This window comes from Bos javanicus, chromosome 21, assembly GCF_032452875.1.
Source record: "Bos javanicus breed banteng chromosome 21, ARS-OSU_banteng_1.0, whole genome shotgun sequence".
NCBI lineage: Eukaryota > Metazoa > Chordata > Mammalia > Artiodactyla > Bovidae > Bos > Bos javanicus.
Genome location: NC_083888.1, coordinates 47103595 through 47125590, shown reverse-complemented (window position 1 = coordinate 47125590; position 21996 = coordinate 47103595). Strand labels below are relative to the sequence as shown.

General features: G+C 35.0%; 1 protein-coding gene across 2 annotated transcripts in view; it reads right to left on the bottom strand.

Annotated features, from left to right (window-relative positions):
* Window positions 1-21996, bottom strand: part of MIPOL1 (mirror-image polydactyly 1) — a 306156-nt gene that overhangs the window by 40260 nt on the left and 243900 nt on the right. For both annotated transcript variants that reach the window (XM_061394947.1, XM_061394948.1), the window contains one exon: window positions 10858-11088. In XM_061394947.1, coding sequence (XP_061250931.1) covers window positions 10858-11088 — 231 coding nt within the window. The remainder of the gene's footprint in view (window positions 1-10857; window positions 11089-21996) is intronic.

The following is a 21996-nucleotide window of genomic DNA, read 5'->3' as shown; positions in this document are numbered from 1 at the left end:
TATTTTGGCCTAAATTAATTAGACTGATTAATCCTTGAGAATGGCAACACAGATTTGCCCTATCAAGTGAGTTTCAAGAAAATATTAAAGGATGACATTAACAAATGTTATAAATTGAGAGTCCTCAAACGAAAGTAGTGAAATCAATGTGTAAATATAAACTCTGATTTTGGTCTGTTTCATAATGTAAACTGTTTTCCATAAAACACAATCTGTACATTTGTCATTTAGTTTTGAAGATAAATGTCATTTATTTTTGAAGTTGAAAAATAACAAAAAGACTTTAGACCCACATATAAAAGGTATTCTTTTTATCCTTTTCTGAGACGCTGACCTGTATATTCATTTAAAAATGAACACCACATCTTTACGTTATTAAATCTTTGTTTTGATCTATTAGTATTCACCAAAGTGCCATTTTATAAAACCTCACACTGAATAGACAAGGCTGGAGGTGACCATCTGCAGCTTTAGAGTCTGTGTTTGAATTGATGAAAAGAGCTTTGTGTTTTCATTGCCAAGTTTGATTCTTCCAGTCATTAGGCATTCCCCTCAGATCACATCAATGAAGCCGTACTCTCTTACACCCATGTGTTAAATTCTCTTCTCCTCATGGTTTCCTTTGCCAGCTCTACTCAAGAATGACTACTGGGCCTTAGCCACATTCTTCTCACAGCTGTGTCAAAAAGAGCATCAGAAAGTCTTCTTAAAACCCATATGTGTATCTGGTCAGTTCTCAGTCTTAGGGTCACCTCACATTGTGGTGTGATTATACCGAGATTCATTCTTGTTCTTGAACTGTGCTACTCCCATCATTCTGGGAAAGATTAGGCCCTCCAGTCAGTAGTAGAGAACTTCTTGGGACACTGATGTGAAATACACATAGCTCAGAAAGCAGATTAGTAAACTAAAGAAGGTGACATTTCAAGATTTTGAGCATGTTTATGTTATTTTTACCATTATGTAGCTTGTCAAATGGTGGAACACAAAAAGAAAGAAGACACACTTTCATTATGCTTTTGGATACTATTGTATGTGAAGGAAAAAGTTGAATGATGATGCTGTTCCAAGAACTATTAGTTTGAATGCTATACATGTCAAAGTAATTTAAAAAATTAAAATAGTTAAGTTCAGTAATAGGTTCCAAAATACTATTTACTATATAAAAATTTCACTTCTGGTTAGTCTTTCCATAGGAACACCTAATGAAGTAATCTATAGTAGCAAAATTATTCTTTTCTTTATACTTAGGTTAAGAACTGAAGAAAAAAATGATATTTGTTGAGTTGCTCAGGAATATATTAATAAAACAATATAAGAAAGAAAGGAGGAGGATTTTAGCTGCTATTATACACTATATTGCTACAGAATGCATTCTTTTCTCTGTAAATGTAAATGATGAAGAATGAAGTTTATGCGAGGACTGTGTTTATGATTTCACTATCAGACAGAGTTACCGTGAAAGAAACAATATTCTTTCATTTATAGAGGGCCAAATGTGCACTTGGGAAAAATCCTTTAGTGGGGGATATAGACAAACACGAAATAATGGGAAGAAAGAATCAAACATGGAATCTTACAATCCAAGTAAAATTTGTATTTCTAGTTGTTCTTGGGTTCAATTTAGAATTTTTCAATTATATTCTGGGAATAAATCCTATATCTAGTAAAGCAGTATACAGCAGGCTTTAGATGAATACACTGACAATTTATTAAAAAAAAAACAGACCTTGATTTATGCAAGCATGTAAACATTCTCTGTATCAATAGATAGATACATTATATCCAATCATCTGTGCTTTTAAGAATAGAGAAAGCAAAAGAGGAATTTCTGAATGAGTTTTCAAGTATAACCAGGTTGAGCAACATACAGGCAGGACGATGAAAACTTTAAAAAATCGAATTTCTACAATAGCTTCCTTTTTTTCCTTGAGTACAAAAGAAGTATGTAAAATATTTAGTGGTTGGTGATATTAAGTACCTTTCCTAGGAAGTTCAAATCACTTTATATATCTTATTTTTATCAATTCTAAAACTATTTTCAGGTAAGATAGATGAGTTCTCCTATCTTTATGAAGTACCCTGGGGTCAAGGGTTAAACAATTAAGAAGGCTTTTAACTGGAGCTAAGAATAGAAACCTAGGAAAATGGTACTGATTAGAGCATAAGACCACTCTAAGGAATTTACATTTCATGTATATGCATGAAAATCACAATAGGACATCTCTGCAGTGTAAGAACTCTCGTACTTTTTTCAGCTTGTCAAGTTTCAGTTAAAGTGTACTTGATCATCATTAAGTGTGTCCTATAATTTCTCTAATAAAGGTCCATATAGTCAAAGCTATGGTTTTTCCAGTAGTCATGTACAGACATGAGAGTTGGACCATAAAGAAGGCTGAGCATCAAAGAATTGATGCTTTCAAATTATGGAGCTTGAGGAGACTTTTGGGAGGCCCTTGGACAGCAAGGAGATTTAACCAGTCAATCCTAAAGGAAATCAACCCTGAATATTCATGGGAAGGACTGATGCTGGAGTTGAAGCTCCAATACTTTGGCTATCTGATGCAGAGCCAACTGACTGGAAAAGAGCCTGATGCTGAAGAAAAGACCTGAAGAAAAGACCCTGAAGGCAAAAGAAGCGGGCAGAAGAGGATGAGATGGTTAGATGCATCACTGACTCAATGGACATGAATTTGAGCAAACTCTGGGAGATAGTGGAAGACAGAGGAGCCTGGTGTACTGCAGTGCATGGGGTCGTAAAGAGTCAGACATGACTTAGTGACTGAACACTAATAAATAATTTCCCTAAAATAATAGGAACTCGTATTTTTTATTTCAATTACTGTAACACTGGGATTAATAAAAAACAATAAAAATTCCTGCATTTTAGTCTTAAAAAGAAACTATATGAGTCTCTTATTCAACAGTTCTAGTCTTTTTCTCTCATTCCTCTCATGATCACCTGAAACGTGTTTGATCTATCTTAGTAGGCTGAGATGAATACTAGTCCAACTCTAGATCACCTAGTGAAGACAGACTCCGAAATGAAGAAGCCAATTAAACGTAAGAAGTCATGTTGTGATTTAACTTTTTAGGCCCTACTTTCAGGCTGTTTATGATTCATTCCATAAAATTAACTATAAAAGGGAACTTAACAGGGACAGGGCAGATACTTAGGTTTAGAGAATCCCTCTTCTTCTTTACCCTGGATCTTTTACTTTCCACTTCATTGGAATTTCTCAATTTTAATAATCACAGATTAATCCTTCCCTGGTAGAAAGAAATGAGCTAGACAATTAAAACTATGTTTCTTTTTCATGTCAAAGTGAGACGTTCCTTGAAGATCAAGGTATAAGCCTCAATTCTCTAGTTTTATAAAGAAATGAATATAATCATATCACCTATCAAACATGGTAGGTATTTCTGTATATAATAAAAGTAGCTCTAAGGAAAGCTACTTTATGTACTCAGTGTGTAAGAGAGGGGATCACTATACAAATATATAATGGAATTAAAGTTTTTATAAAATACATACTTGTTTGATAGAGTACAAGATGTATTTCATAAGTTAAATAGGTATTTAATTTAAAAACATGTGTTATGATTAAAAAACCCAGAACATTAAATTCTTAAAAAGCATATCATGTGTTCAAGAATAAAAATTAAGCATGTTAGATCATGTATATTTTGTGATGACTGTTTAGGAAGCATCTGAGTCCATTTTCCATATATAAAGGACATTAAAAAAACTATATCTAATTACTTCTAGATTTAGAAGGTGTTGTCCAAAGCTGATGGGGGTGTTCAGTTGTACATAAACTATAAAATAAATTAACTATTTGACTTATTATTTGCTGAGGTACATATCATACTTCACAGAGCTTTTAAAATCTCAAATATAAAAACGATTGTGAAGAAATTTCCAGAAAAGTTTCAAATCCTCATTTACTAATAATACTAATAAATCCAAGTAAACTTTCAACATTTTATTAAATATGGATTTAAACCTTATGCTGAGTTGAGAATTTAAGAAGTGTACTCCTTGATTCAATTAACAAGTATCATATTTACAAAGCATTCACAGTACATCTAGTATTGCTTTGCAACTTGTAGTCCAACCAAGAATTTACAGGGAAAATAGCAAGATAAAGTTGGCAAGAAGTAGAATAATTTTAATGAAAACACAGTATTAATGCAACTATGTAAAAAATTCATTGACGCTTTTCACATTAAACTTTGTAAAACTATTTGAGCAGAATCACTTACCATTATAGTTAATATCAGATTCTGGAACTAGCAACAAAACTATAAAGTTTAGTGGTCTTTTGATGAAAATTGTAGGTTTTTTTTTTTTAAATAATAGTATGCTTTAAAAAAAAAAAAAAGTCAAGAAACTGGAAATGCTCTGTTCCCCTTCCCAGCGCCCAGAGTCATCTACCCTGTTTTATAATTCAACCTGCAAACAGATTAAGCAGCTAAGTTTGTGGAAAGTATGTTTGCTCTCCGCTAAGAACCGTTGTGTGACACTATGGCGACTCCCCTGATACCTCAAAGTGAACTACAGACTGCTCTCACTCATCAGCAGGGAAACCAGGCTGAGAATTCACAACTTCTTTGTAACTTCAACTTCTTCATAGAAATCAGTATTTGGCCAACGGCAGGAAAGACTTTTATTAGCTTTACATGCTCTTTTCTTTTCTTTTTTTAAATAGCATTCAAAAGCCACAGGATGCCCTATATTTCAGAAAGAAATGTTTTATGCTGATTTTTGAAATTTTAATTATGCAATTAAAAATTAGAATGCCTGCAAATGTTAAGTAACTGATTTTTTTAAAGTACAGAAAGAAAATTCTAAATAGTTGATACATTTTTCTTCTTGAAGATATATTAAAAGTTTACAATTTTAGTCCAACCTATTCATTATATAGTTATAGTTTATGAGGAAATAAACATCAGTGTAAATTTGGCCCACAGTAAAGATGGTACGTGATGAAAGTTATTTCATTTTAAAACCTAGATCTTTGAGAGGTTTTCTAACCACATCAGTCTGGCTGTAAATACTTTTAGGTAACTGTGTAGCTTAAATACGTTAATTACAGTAAAATATATTAAAAAATCCCTTTGGGAACTTTTGCTCTAGGCCAGAAGAAGCGTATCTGTAGATGGAAAGACAGGTGGAAAAATACAGCACAAAGAATCAGATTTTATAATCGCTTGTGATAAAAACATCATTTAGTGGACTAGTGCATCAGTTTTCTTTTAAATAAATGAGGACTATGGAAGGTCTAGGCAAAACTATTAAGAGAAGTTTTTTATAACAAAGATTTCATGTTCTTAACCTTTTTTTTAGCCTCCATGTAAATCTCTGCATCCAGGATTGGCAAAAAAAAAAAAAAAAAAAACCCTAAAAGGCAAATCACTATGTGCTCTTCTTCCACGAACACATACATTTAAAAGAGACCTACCTAAGGAGAGTAATGTTGAAGGCAAAGGAATGGATTTCCACTGGTGAAATTTTAGGTATCACCCAGATACCTGGGCCAAGAAGTTATTTTTGGTTTGTGAAGTCTGGCATTCATCACATTTTACCCTCTAAGTGACTATCTGCCTATAAATATTGGCTACTTTATGGATAGTAATTCTGTACAACTTTCCTTTCCAAATATACTCAGGTTAAAAAACTTAAGAAAAATATTTACTCAAACAAATAAAATATACATTTAAAATACAATTATTAGAAATAGTGGTCTCTCTGTCCTATTTACTGAAGATTTCAGGTCTTTTAAATGTAATTAAACTTGATGGAAGTCTGTGGTTAGAACAAGCTGATCACTAGCAAGTGTGTGTGCTCAATCACTCAGTTGTGTCTGACTCTTCTGTGACCCATGGACTGTAGCCTGCCAGGTGCCTCTGTCCATGGGATTCTCCAGATAAGAATACTGGAGTGGTTTCCATTTCCTCCTCTAGGAGATCTTCCTGATCCAGGGATCAAATAAATCCCTGTCTCTGTGTTTCCTGCATTGGCAGGTGGATTCTTTACTACTATGCTACCAGGGAAACCCTTTTCTGTCATTATATCAAACTATTAAATTGTTCTGGTCTAGCAAGCCACTCCAGTACTCTTGCCTAGAAAATCCCATGGATGGAGGAGCCTGGTAGGCTGCAGTCCATGGGGTCGCTACAAGTCGGATGCAACTGAGCGACTTCACTTTCACTTTTCACTTTCATGCATTGGAGAAGGAAATGGCAACCCACTCCAGTGTTCTTGCCTGGAGAATCCCAGGGACAGAGGAGCCTGGTGGGCTGCTGTCTATGGGGTTGCACAGAGTCAGACACGACTGAAGTGACTTAGCAGCAGCAGCAGTAGTCTATATGTTCATAAGCATTTATAGAGTATCCACTTAACAGCTGGCATCTGTGCCAAGTATTTGGAGGCAATGGGGATACAAAGATGAACAGAACACCATCTATGGCTTGGAAAAGCTCCATGATGACTAATTTTGCAGCGATCAGAGTAGATAGGATACAGATATAAAAAGCAATTTTAACACCTAGCTGATTAAGACTTCTAATAAGGGTATGGACTGAGTATTACGAAAGCATTAAAGAATGGAAATATAAAAAAGCATCATAGGGGTAACATCTAGATCAGAATTTAAGGAATAACAAAAATCTGGCAAGGCACTAAAAGGGAGGAATATTTTCTAAGAAGATGAAATGGCATGAGCAGAGATACTGTGGTAGGGCATCATGGGGGAAGATGATACTAAAACAATGGGAGAAGCCCAGTGATAGGCCTCCGGCACCCCACTCCAGTACTCTTCTTGCCTGGAAAATCCCATGGATGGAGGAGCCTGGTAGGCTGCAGTCCATGGGGTCGCTAGAGTCGGACATGACTGAGTGACTTCATTTTCACTTTTCACTTTCACGCATTGGAGAAGGAAATGGCAACCCAATCCAGTGTTCTTGTCTGGAGAATTCCAGGGATGGCGGAGCCTGGTGGGCTGCCGTCTATGGGATCGCACAGAGTCAGACATGACTGGAGCGACTTAGCAGCAGCAGCAGCATAACATGCTAAGTTGTTTACACTTTAACTTGCAGGGGTTGATGAGTCCCTGAAAGATTTAAAATAGGGAAATAATATAACCTGATTTGTGTTTTAGAAAAATTAACTCTGGTGGCGGTAAGGAAGACAAATTTTGAGAGAGCTACAGGCAGGTAAACTAGTTCTAAGATTATTTCAATAGTCTAGAGGAATAATTATTTCAACAGCCATGAGGGATGATGAGGGCCTGAATTAATGACATTAACAAGGGAAGAGTGGTGGGAATCAGAAGACACTTAGGCAGTAGACAACAGAGACTGATGGCAACGTGAACGTGAATGACAAGAAAGAGTGAGGGAAGAAGGAAAGGGCTGAAACTTTTGAGGACTATGATGGAGACAGGAAATACAGAATGGGAGGGCTTTCTTTTCAGAGGAGTAATTTTTCACCAAAAATATCTATGACACAGAAGACTGTGATTTAATTTTCTAGGATGTTGGAGAAGACTTGGTAGAGAAAAGGCAGTTGATGGGTTTGATAAATGTGGTGATACTAATGATATAATTTGCAGAATGCTACAGTAACTGATTACAAACTAGGCAATTTTACATACTATCCAGTTTATTCTTCACATACTCTCCCTGTGAAGTCAGTGTAACTGTCCAAATTTTTTCACTGAAAAAATTTTGCTTCAGGGGTTAAGTAATCTGCCCCAAATCTGACAGGAAATAAGTAGAAAAGCAGGGACTCAAACACAGGTCTGTCTGATTTGACTACAAATCTTGACTATCTTCTACACTGCAGCGAGTCTCATAGGACGAATACAGTTCTCATGAAGGAAAAGGGCCAAAGGCTCCAAGGAGAGAGGCCAACATATATAAAGGCATTTAGCCCTGAAAAGGTAGTGCCCTTCTGAAGAGTGAGACAGCGCAGTGTGAGTGAAATGACAAGTGGAGGGACTATGCAATACACATTGTTTTAAAAGCATCACATGTATTACCTCATCTAATTCTTACAACATTATGAGGTAGGAGTATTACTATCCACATTTTATTGTCCACATCAGCATAATGTTTTAAAATAAAATGTCCTAGTTCACATACCTATACATTCTGAATCCAGAGCCTGAGATTTTAGATTAACATGTTGAAGACGTATGAGCATTTTTACTTATTTTACCATGATCATATACTAGTTTTATAATAGTTAGGAATGAGCTGGTGAATTTAATATTTCGGAAATTACTGGTGATCTTAAGAAGAACAATTTTGGTATAAGAGCTAACCATAGTGTATTGAGTAGTAGACGAGCTAATGGGAATTGAAAAATTAGAGTGAATACAGATCAGCTATTTAAGAAATTTAGTTATGAAGGGAAAGGGAAAATGTGAACATTTTTAGTTTAAATTTTGATTATTGCCTCGAATACTGATATATTTACAAAGGACCTTCAAAAATAATTGCTAGTAACAGTAATTCAGATTATATAGAGGACACTAATACCATCTAATAACATCTTACAAGTTGGCTTCCTGGAAAGTTATCATCTTATATCCAATAAAATAGGCTGATGCCCACCATAATGTGATGAAGATACACTGCACACTTGAGGGCAACTAGAGATGAAAGACAGTGTGTAAAATATGAAAAGGAAAGCCTGATAATACTTCCTCTAGGTCTGATTGCTAGAAATCAGAATAAAAGATTTAACATTTAAATTAAAATTTAACGTTTAACTCTGGTAACTGACATAATTATTGCACTTAAACCCTGTCCATGGTTGGTGCCATTTCCAAGTCTTGATTTGTCTGTTGTTAAATGTGAAAAATAAGGGCAATATCACTAGTTTTTCAAAAGGTTAAGCATTATAAGAGAAAATGTTATTTCTACTTCTTGGGGTACAAAGTTATTTCTTTTTTTTTTTTTACTGTATTTTTTTAAATTTAAATTTATTTATTTTAATTAGAGGCTAATTACTTTACAATATTGTATTGGTTTTGCCATACATCAACATGAATCCGCCACGGGTGTACACATGTTCCCAATCCTGAACCCCCCTCCCACCTCCCTCCCCATACCATCCCTCTGGGTCATCCCAGTGCACCAGCCCCAAGCTTCCTGTATCCTGCATCAAACCTGGACTGGCGATTCGTTTCTTATATGATATTACACATGTTTCGGTGCCATTCTCCCAAATCATCCCCACCCCCCTCTCCCACAGAGTCCAAAAGACTGTTCTGTACATCTGTGTCTCTTTTGCTGTCTCACATACAGGGTTATCGTTACCATCTTTCTAAATTCCATATATATGCGTTACTATACTGTATTGGTGTTTTTCTTTCTGGCTTACTTCACTCTGTATAATCGGCTCTAGTTTCATCCACCTCTACAAAATAATAAGATAGCTGATGAGATTTAAAATGAAAGCTGACAACATTTCCAAATATTTTAGAAATCTAATGCTCTTTGGGAAACACAATTTTAGGGAATTTTAGTTATGTAAAGAAATTGAAGGATTGCATGTAAAGAAAACTTTGAAATTTAAAGTATTTGTAGCTTTTAAGCAAGTTGATCCAAAATAGATCTTGACTGTCAAAAGTTACTGATTTGTAATTGACAATGAAATGAGATAGACCTAAATATCTATCTTGGTGTTCTTAGAACATTAATATTTCATTGTGAATAATTATAGACAGTTGCTGGTCAAATATAAACTTAATCTTTAAACCTATAAAAATATAATATTATAAATCATAAGTTTCAAGGTAGAAGACATTGCTTTAAAGATTAATATGCAAAATTCCTAATCTGTTTTAAAAAAGTCTTGACTGCATATGTACCTGACCTTGGGCTATGAATCAAGATATAAGATATAATTTCAGGAGTGTGAGGGAAATGTTTGAGACCTATTTTCAAATAAGAAGTAGTGAGAAGAAAGAAATCTTGAAGTTAGCACTTACACTTCATACTGTAAAAATGAAAAAAACTGCTAAGGAAAAAGGTATGTTTTAGAACTCTTTGTCTTAGAATTTAGTGTCTTAGAATTGAATGCGACTAGGTGTGTAAATGATGCAATGCTGTTCGCAATACATAAAAAAAAGGCTCTGTTAAAATGACAAAGTTCTATTACTTTAAAGCTGCCTAAGAAAATTCTGCTACAGTGTTCAAGTCTCATCAATTAACAAGCGATTTCATTATATGGTAAGTTATTTGTTATCATTTTGCTAGCCATCATTAAAGACTGACTGATTATGCAGCTTTATTTAAATCTGAATAAAAATGCAAACATTATTTAAAATAAATATCATGCACTATGAAAGCTGTATTGAATTCTTCAGAGGAACAACACAAGAAAACGAATTTCACTGTACTGGATTCTATATATCTAGAGGTCTCAAACTGCAAGATCATAGAAAATTTCAGCTCAGGCAGGATTACTTTGATGCTAAATGAATAAAACTGGTAACTTGCCCATCTCTTCCCTTTGCTAATAACTTCATGTAGTACCTATGAAATGATTTTTATCGTATGGCCTCCATGAACTCACAAAGATCAATTACTAAGTTAAAAAAAGTTAAAAACAAACAAAAATAAAAGTTGTTTGCCCTAAACAGTAACCACGATTCCCAAGTAAATGACTTTTTGACCCCAAATTTAAATACAACACGTAGTCTAAACACGTGCATTTGGCTCAATCCACTTCTGTCTGAAACTATTAATAGCATGAATACATATTACTTAGTTGCCAAAACAAAGTGCTTTTGCCTCATTTTGTTTCGTACTTTTGAAATAATACAAGATCATTTTACTTACTTCTGAACTTTATCATTGGCCGTTCGGGAGGCCTCTACAGCATGCTGAAGCTCTAATTCCATGTTTGCTCGATCTGTCAGAGCTTGCTGCAGTTGGGTAGCCAGTTCCTCATTTTGTTGTTGAGTGATGGAAACAATGTTCTCTCTATTTTTTAAAGCTTCTTCATAGGTACTAAGTGTAAGATTAAACCGATCCTTCAGATTTTCTTCTTGGGATAAAGATTTGTGTAAACTGAGAAAATATAAAAATAAAAAAATTTAAACATAAATATGTAGGCTTACAGACCAATAATCTATTAAACAAAAAGCTCCAGTTAGAAAGATCCATTTCTAAAAATCAATAAAGGCACACTTAAATGGATAAATTAAAGTAATTTTTATATCATAATATTATACTTGATAATTATCCATTTCTCTGCTTCTAAGCTGAAAGCTACCCAGACAAATGATTATCTTTGCTACCAAAGCATACAAAAAGATGCTGTAAGATGTTAATTTAATTATATCAGTGTAAATATTACATTCAATTTTCTTTAAAAGGAATAGCAAAGAATTGGAAAATAAAGTATCTCTAGGTAAATAAAAGAATGTAATAAGCTGACTGCAAAGAAGTGAGAAGTAAGAGAATGGGCATCAGTTTAGTAGATCCAGGGTCTAATTCAGCTGAACACTTAATGAGAATGAATGAGGTTTGTACAAATACTGATCAGCCTTATACACAGCATTTTCTACTTGTCACAGTTGAGATATGAATGAGGTTAAGATTACCAGTCAGACCGCACAGAAATAATATGTATTCAGATATATTTTCTTTTTGTTAATGAATCTTACTCCAAATACACCCACTCATTAAGTCATACAGAGAAACAGCATATAAATTAAGACCAAATGAATGCAGAAGAAAACGCAGACAAATAGAATCCTAAAATGCTAAAGGTCAAATCTTTGATATGTCATTACATCTACCACCTGAGGTTATTTTGAAATGGCACCAAGCACCTCACTCAATTAAATAAAGACATTTTGAAAATATAAATATTTAATAAGGGGAAATTTAAAATCCACACAGGAGATGTTCTTTTTTTATTAAATAAAATCATTTCAGTATATGCATACAAAAGAAATGTCGATGGGAGACTCGAAGTAAAACAACCCAACTATATAATACAGATTGATAATGTTGAAAGAAAGTAATCTAATCCTTAAAGCTGCAGAAAGCTTGTCAGGGAACTTTAACTCTGGCTGAATATCTAGCCTAGTACTTTATCTAAAACTTTTCAAACTAAAGTAATTATAAATTTCTTCTTCTTGATTTCGCAACCTATACACCTCTCCAAGGTGCTCACTTTGGACAAGGTGTCACAAGGAAATAAGATGGACCTGAGGCAGGGACAGTTAGCACACCAAAAGAAATCATTCCAGAATTCAACTTAATCTGGAAGAGAGAATGCTGCTACACTGTGGTCTAATGATCGATTACTGTGTATGAATAGAAATGGTGCATGGTGCCAGATTGGCGGAGTGCAAGCAAAGTGCCTTCCTTTGTGCTTTTTCACCTCCTTATTTATGTATCTAACTCTTATTTCATTCTTCTTTCTACCAATCCATGTACTTAAAGACTTCTGTCTCTTGCTCATTTTCCTATTCTTTCTCTGTCCTCTCATACTTTCTACATTCTTCCAACTTCCAATTTCTTTCAATCCACTCTTTTTGTTTACTTGAAAGATCCAAGAAAGGAACTAAAAACAAAACAAAACCAAACCGCTAAAAGGTCTATGTTCTTTACTTTTAAATGTCAATTACATTTTAAATTATATACTGTGCACAAATCTAAAACATTCAGCTTTGACAAAATGTAAAGAACAAAACACAGAACAAATACAGAAGACTCCAGTCCTTACCGTTGATCCCCTTCCCAAAGGTAATCACTAATTCAACCTCTATCAAGATTAATATTGCCTGTTTTTGAACTTTTTGTCTGACTTACTTTAGCTAACATAAAGTTTATGAGATTCATCCTGTTGTTGCATGTAGTTCGCTTTTTTAAAAAATTCTATTAAGTTTTCTGTTACATAAATACACAGCAACTTATTTCACCACCCCACTGTTGCTGCCGTGAATAAGTTCTTGTACGTGTCTTTTGATGGACCTACGTACTTGCTTCTTCTTTGTTTTGGTTTTTGTTTCCAGGTTTACTGAGATATAAGTGACATAAGCACTCATACCTGGAACAGAATTTCTCCTTAGGGTATATGTATGTCCAGATTTAGCAGACACTGCAAAGTTTCCCAAAGTGGTCACGCCAGTGTATGCTCCCATCACAAGGGAGTTCCAGTTGCTCTATGTGCAACCTTAGAGTGGGACTACCAGTCCTTTAAACTGGCCATTTTAATAGGGGTACAGTGATATTTCATTCTCTTAATGTTGTCTTTTGATGAATACAAGTTCTTCATGCTAATGAAATCCAGTTTATTATTATTCCACTTATGGCAGTGTTTTCTTGTGTCCTATTTAAAAAAATCTTAGCCTATCCAGTTCCTTTGTATTTTAATCTTACATATATGTTCCTCATTTAAAACTTAAAGTCAGTCAGGTTATTTTGGGAATTCTGCATTTCTTTATGATACCTAAAACACTCTCTAGTATATTATAAACAATTAACTATTAAGAATCAATGACTCAGTTTTAAAAATTATACCATTATTAAAGTCAATGTTATCCCAATTTAATTCCCTAATCATTCATCATTTATTAGTCTTCTATCATTTAATTTTTTCCTTTTGGGGAGTAAGTTTATACTAGCAGATTTTAATTTTTCTCTCAGATGGACCTGTGACTGGGACCCTTTATTCTCAAGCTCAAAAAGCTACTCATCATTCAGTGTGTTTTGGAAACCTTTAAATCCCCATCAAGGGTTTCTCAGACTGAAGTAGTAGCTGGAGTGATCTCATAAAAAGATGAATTAGATAATGTCACTCAAAACCCTATAATAGTTCCTTGCTGAATTCAGAATAAATCTCTGATGATAATAATGAACTACATATTTTAACTAAACCTCACAACAACTTGGAAAGTCCTATTAAATATTACTTTTTTACTAATAAAAAAACTGAAGCAAAGACATAAGTAATATAATTAATCTCACCCCTAGCAGAGCCAGGATCTGGCTTTTACACCCATCACAGCCTTTTATGTGGGCTGGAATCCTCCCCTACTTGCCATGGGCTGCAAAGCCTTCTGTCACCTGGTCTCTCTACGCACCACCTTCTAGCAGACATTCCATTTCTCAGGTGCAGCAAGCTTTTCCTGCTTGAAGCATTTGTTTGGAATGCCTTTCTCGCCATGCTTCTGTGTGACTAAGCTCCTAGGGCTCAGCATAAGTACTGCTTTCTCAGATAAAACTTTTATGTCTCTTCATTTAAATTTATATGTTCCCTCATAGAACCTCTTTTCCTTCTTAGAACTTACAATACTTTGCAGTTTTTTTCAGTATCATATGATTTACTTTCTAATTCCAACATATTAACTTACATAGGGAAATTTTATGGGAAGAATATATTCATAAACTTCAATAAATCAGAATGTTTATAATTTAGGGAAATTTTCTTAGAGGAATAAAGGTGAAGTAGAGTGGATATATTCCTAGTGTGTATAAATCTATAACCACTGAAGTAAGTTTTTGTTTTAGTGCTGTTCTTCCGCGGCCCCATGGACTGTATCTCGCCAGGCTCCTCTGTCCTTGGGATTCTCCAGGCAAGAACACTGGATTGGATAGCCATTCCCTTCTCCAGGGGATCTTCCAGACCCAGGGATGGAACCCGGGTCTCCTGCACTGCAGGCAGATTCTTTACCATCTGAGTCACCAGGAAAGCCTGCACTAACACTTTTCTTCAGAAAGTTCTTCCCTAAATTGACAAGAGGGTCACATTGGTTAGTTTTCTTCAGAGTCTTATCACATTTAACCTCTGTTTCAAGTTGATTGAGATGCATTGCTTTTCAGATGCATCTTTTCCCATACAGCAGCATTACAATTTAATGGCACTTAAATGACATTGTACAGGAAAATATTTTAAGTCGCAGTAAGAATAAATGATAAAACAAGAGCAGAAAAGCTGTTAATCACCCCCAGAAAGAGTGTGGCTTACAGGGCATTAACACCGGAGGGTAACGAACCCTATTTATTATGAAGGTAATGAAGTAACATAAAAAATTAAATTAACTCTTTCAGTTTTGAAACTATGTAATTCTTAGCGAATGTCTCTATAGAAAGTGAGCCTTTAAAAATATTTTTACCAGCATTTAATGAGTAGAGGCCAGAGATGTTGCTAAACATCCTACATTGCAGAGGACAGATCCCCACGACAAAGAATTATCCGATCTAATACGTCAAGAACGTCAAATCTGGTAAACAAAAAGAGACTGGATTTGGATTTTGAAGAAGGAGATTCAAATTTCAGTCTTGCTGTTCACTCTGTCTGAAAAATACAGTACCCCTTTGACTGTTATCTTCAACTCTAAAATAATGAGAAAAACCTCATTAAGTTTATATGAGAAAAAATGAGGTAATCTATCTATATGAAAATATCTAGCACAACACCTGGAAGAAACCAGCTATTTATACACTATATAATTTTTTACATTATATAATTTTAAAGAAATAATTTATATCTAATTATTTTGTATAAGATATCATATAAGACTTAGATATTTTATAAATACTATGATTAAAAAAACCTACTTGTTGCTACAGATTTTTCATGAATTGGGAGAAGTAACTTAGTTTTCCTAACCTTATCACTCACTGATAACATTATTAAATCATTAAAAAAAAAAAAACAACAGGCAGGTTTGGCTTGTTTTACTGAATAAAAATAAATAAAGACAAAGCCAGTATGGAAAGCAGAAGTATGAGCTATGCTGTCCTAACTACATTTTCTGAGAAAACAGAGCCTCTTTTTTACTTCCCAGTTTATTTCATCAATTAATTTAATCTGAGTTGCTAACTTACTGTCAGTATCTTTTCTCTGAATAACTTCTTTTAACATTTCCTGCAAGGCAGGTGTTTTGGTGACAAGCTCCCTCAGGTTCTGTCTGTCTAAGAAAGTCTTTACTTCTCCTTCACTTTTGGAGGGTAAGTTCCCTGGATGTAGAATTCTAGGCTGATGTCCCAAGGTTTAGTCTGACAATTCAAGGTGCTCCAGAACTCTGTTCTGCTTTTCTTTTCAGGCTTCATCCTACCTATGCTATCAAAAATTTTTAATTCTAGTCAAATGGTAACATAAACTATTCTTTAAAAACACCCTCACACTTTTCACTATAGATTACTGCTCACACTGTTGCCTCTACTATGAATGCCTGATCACTACACTTTAAGACCCAGATGAATAGTCACAACCATCATGAAGTCACTCTCCCATATCCTGCCAAGGAGACACAACTTCATCACTTTCCACTATCTTTCATACCTACTTTATGCTTGTCTTATCTTTTCTACTTTAATACTTTTGCTCTTCTTTATTTCCTTCTATGGCCAAGCACAGTGGCTTTTCTGTAAGAGGCTGGCAAAAATTATCTATTGAACATTGTTGCTTAAATGCTCCATTTGAACAAGTGGACTCTAGCGTTCTACAAGAGTCATATCAGTTTTACTTCCCTTCCTTTTGTCCTTATGTTTGTGCGAAGCCTCATTCTCCACTGCATTCCCTCATCCCGACTCCATTCCACTTCATTTTTGAGGAATATTTAAAAAGTTACTTTTTTGTTTTGAGATAATTACACATTCATATGGAGTTGCAAGAAATAATACAGAAGATGCCTGGTATCCTTAACCACCTTCCTCCCAACAGTAACATTTTGTAAAATTATAGCATAATAGCACCACCAAGATGTTGACATGGATACAGACAAGATACAAAACAGTTATTTCACCACAAAGATTCCTTCTTTTTCCCTATTTCCTTACCACTCCACCCTCTCCTTAAATCTAATAACTACTAATCCGTTTACCATTTGTATAATGTCATTTCAAGAGGGTTATACAAATAGAAAGGTTTGGGGATTTTCTCTTTTCACACAGCATAGTGCCCCAGGAATTCATCCAGGTTGTTGCACGTATCAATAACGGAATAATAGTTTTTTCTGAGGAAATGGTCTGTCACTTCTAAGTTTCCATTTTTATGTATGTAAACTGCCGCACAATTGCCCTCATCTCACACATTAGTAAAGTAATGCTCAAAATTCTCCAAGCCAGGTTTGAGCAATATGTGAACCGTGAACTTCCAGATGTTCAAGCTGGTTTCAGAAAAGGCAGAGGGACCAGAGATCAAATTGCCAACATCTGCTGGATCATCGAAAAAGCAAGAGAGTTCCAGAAAAACATCTATTTCTGCTTTATTGACTATGCCAAAGCCTTTGACTGTGTGGATCACAATAAACTGTAGAAAATTCTGAAAGAGATGAGAATACCAGACCACCTGACCTGCCTCTTGAGAAATCTGTATGCAGGTCAGGAAGCAACAGTTAGAACTGGGCGTGGAACAACAGACTGGTTCCAAATAGGAAAAGAAGTACGTCAAGGCTGTATATATATGTCACCCTGCTTATTTAACTTCTATGCAGAGTACATTATGAGAAATGCTGGGCTGGAAGAAGCACAAGCTGGAATCAAATTGCTGGGAGAAATATCAATAACCTCAGATATGCAGATGACACCACCCTTATGGCAGCAAGTGAAGAGGAATTAAAGAGCCTCTTGATGAAAGTGAAAGAGGAAAGTGAAAAATTTGGCTTATAGCTCAACATTCAGAAAACGAAGATCATGGCATCTGGTCCCATCACTTCATGGGAAATAGATGGGGAAACAGTGTCAGACTTTATCTTTTGGGGCTCCAAAATCACTGCAGATGGTGATTACAGCCATGAAATTAAAAGACATTTACTCCTTGGAAGAAAAGTTACGACCAACCTAGACAGCATATTGAAAAGCAGAGACATTACTTTGCCAACAAAGGTCCATTTAGTCAAGGCTCTGGTTTTTCCAGTGGTCATGTATGGATGCGAGAGTTGAACTGTGAAGAAAGCTGAGCACTGAAGAATTGATGCTTTTGAACTGTGGTGTTGGAGAAGACTCTTGAGAGTCCCTTGGACTGCAAGGAGATCTAACCAGTCCATCCTGAAGGAGATCAGCCCTGGGTGTTCTTTGGAAGGAATGATGCTAAAGCTGAAACTCCAGTACTTTGGCCACCTCATGCGAAGAGTTGACTCATTGGAAAAGACTCTGATGCTGGGAGGGATTGGGGGCAGGAGGAGAAGGGGACAACAGAGGATGAGATGGCTGGATGGCGTCACCGACTCGATGGACATGAGTTTGAGTGAACTCCGGGAGATGGTGATGGACAGGGAGGCCTGGCGTGCTGCGATTCATGGGGTCGCAAAGAATCGGACACGACTGAATGATTGAACTGAACTGAACTGAGAGCTGTTCATAGTAATCTCTTATTGTTTTTATTTCTGGAAAGTCCATAATGATATCCTGTCATTCCTGATATCATCATGTGTCTTCTCTCTGCTCTTATGTGCTTCTTTCTGTTCCTATTTTTAATATTTCCTCCTTCTGCTTGGTTTGTATTTATTTTAATGTTCTTTTTCCATTTTCTTGAGGTAGGACCTTAGATTGTTAATTTGATACATTTCAAATTTCCCTAAGGTATGAATTTAGTGCTAAAAATTTCCCTCTCAGCATTGCCTTAGCTGTGTCTCAGAAATTTTGCTATGTTGCAGTTTTATTTTCATTCACTTCCACATGTGTGTGTATACATATATATACACACATATATACATACATATATATATTCTAATTTCCCTTGACATTCTCCTTTGACTTTTGATTATTTAGAAATGTGTTGTTTAGTTCCCAAGTGTTTGGAACTTTCTTGTATCTCCTTGCCACATAAGGTAACACTTAAAGGTTCCAGTGATTTAATGTGGATATCTTTGAGAAGAGGCATTTTTGGCCTATCGCAATTAATAAAATCAATAAACCTCTAGCCAGGCTAACCAAGAAAAAGAAGATAAAAATTACTAATAGCAAAATGAAAAAGAGGTCCTCACTGATCCCAGGCATGTTAAAAGTAACATTATGAACAACTCTATGTCCACAAATTTAATAACTTAGATAAAATGGACCAAATTCCTTGTAAGATACAAACTAACAAAACTCATACAAGGAGAAATAGACAGTTTGAATAAGTCTTTAGCTATTAAATGAATTAACAGTCAATGATATACCAAAAAAGAAAGCACAAGGCCCAGATGAATTAATTAAACATTTAAGGAAGAAGTGATACCAATTCTTTTTCTTTTGATATCAATTAGCTCTTCATAATCTCTTCCAGAAAGCACAAACAGAAGAAATATTTCCAAACTCAATCTATGAGTCCTGGGATTATCCCAAAACCAAAATCAGATAAAGATATCATGAGAAAAAAACCCCTACAGAATATTATCTCCCATGTATATAGATGCAACAATCTTCAGCAAAATATTAGTAAATCAACCCCAACACAGTACACAAAGAATTATGCACTCCAACACGTAAGATTTATTCTAGGTATAAAACATTAAAAAGTTGATTATTGTCATCCATCATAAAACAATCTAAGAAAAAAAATCATTTGATTATATCAATAAATGCAGAAGAAGCAATGGCAAAATCTAAGATCCATTCATAATAAAAAGTCTCAGCTAACTAGAGGGAGAAGAAATTACTTAACTTGATACAGAAATCTGCCAAAAAAACTCTAAAGCTAACATCATACTTAATGGTAAGAAATTAGATACTTTCTCCCAAAGATCACAGCAAAAGCAAACATATTTCTCCTTACCTCTCTGTTCAACACAGTACTGGAAGTTGTAGCTAATGCAGTTAGACAAGAAAATAAAATGTATACAGGTTAAGAAGGAAGAAATAAAACTCTCTTTGTTCACAGATGACATGATTGTCTATGTAGAAAATCTCAAAGACTCAACAGAAACAAAACAACAAAACTCCTGGAACTAATAAGTGACTATAACTAGGCTGCAGGATCGAAGGTTAATATAAAGTTGATTGCTTGCCTATCTTGCAGCAGTGAACAGTTCCAATTTAAAATGAAAACATACTACCACTTATATTACCACTCCCTCAAATGAAATATTTAGATACAAATCCAACAGGAAGAAAACTGGAATAAAAGAAATCAAAGACCTAAATAAATGGAGAGATATTCCATGTACATGATTAAAAAGACTCAATACCGTTCGTTAAATGTCAATTCTTCCTAACTTGTCCTATAGATTCAAAGAAATTCCAATCAAAGGACCAGAACATTATTTTATATATTGACAAACTGATTCTAAAGTTTACATGGTGAGGCAAAAGATTTAGGACCACCAACTCAATACTGAAGAATAGTCAGAAGAATGACATCACCCAACTTTAGGACTTAAAGCCACAGCAATCAAGACAGCATTATGCTGGCAAAAGAAGAGACAAACAGATCAGTGGAAGAGAACAGAAAGTCTTGAAATAGATTCATACAAACGTGGCCAACTGATCTTGACAAAAGAGGAAAGGCACTTCCATGGACAAGGAATAGCCTTTTCTCAAAGTGCTGGAACAAATGAACATTCAGACAAGAAAAGAATCTAGACAGAGAATTGACACCTTTCACAAAAAGTAACTAAAAATGTTTTATAGGCCTGAAGAGCAAAATGCAAAACAATATGTATCTAGAAGATAACATAAGAGAAAACATATAAGATCTTGGGTTTACCAATGAGCTTTTAGATACAACACCAAAGACATAATCCATGAAAAAAATAGACATAAAACCTTATTAAAATTAAAAATTGTATGCTGCAAGACACACGGTTAAGAGAATGAAAAGACAATCCACAGACTGAGAGAAAATCTTCACAGCAACATGGATGGACTAGAGCTGATCATATTTAACCATATTTTAGTAGGAATCCAAAGTGACACGAGAAAGGAATTAAAAAAAGGCAAGCATGGCCAGCCATGGCATAATATCCAAATCAGACCTAACCACACCTGAATTCAGCCATGTCTAAGTTATAAATCGAAGCACCTTATCAGGTAAGATAAGCCCTACCTGTGATCAGATATCATATTTATGTAGACACTAGATAACTAAGCTATTAGAAATGGTGTAGAAGAAATCCCTGCATAATGTAGAAGATTGGTGTCAGTCAGCTTTAGACAAGAGTGATCTCACAGTGCTGAGGCCTAATTAAATGTCAGTGATCATAATTTGTCATCCTCCTTCTACTGAGATGGGGCACTCTATCTACGAACTGTCACAAAGGAAGAGCATCACCCACATAAGGGTCAGTTCTAAACAAAAGGTTTTGAGGAGCCTGGCCACACTCTTACTAGCCTATTTCTTAGCAAATGGCTGAGAATTATGTTCAACTATTGAAAAGCTATGCTCCATACCATCTGCATGAATAAATCATTCTACTAAAAATGTAAAAACAGCAGACCAACTGTTCTTACATAGGATAAATATTTTTCAATTTTATTAATGATCCTAAATGACTCCCTTAGGAAAAGTAAATTAAGTCCTATTAGATATATAGTTTTATTTCACATTATAGAAAGCCTAGGATAAGCACTGATGCTGATCTCAGCTATGAAGTTTAAATAAATTCATTTTATGAGACCATTACAAAGGCACAGTGCTTGATACACAGCTGTTGCTGTACCGTTGTTTGTTTAATTGAGTTGTTGAGTAGGGTTCAGTCAGTACACACAGACTGGAAGCATGTGCTTTGCTTTACTTGGAATTGGGCGGCTGCATGGTGACATGTCAGGCCCTGCTTCCCCTCCTCACGTAAATGAATGACTAGTGTGTGCTGGGGCACTTTGCTAGAGCTAGAATAGTGACTAAACACACATTTCAAATGATTGCAAGTGCTATCAAGGAAGGAATGTGACATTTGAGTTGAAATTTAAAGGTAAGAGTAGCACTAACTAGAAGAGAGGTGATGGAAACATTTCAGGCACAGGTAAGAGCATATACCAAGGCTTCATAATAACACAATGCTCTTATTACATAGTAAGTAAGTAAGCAAGTAAGTA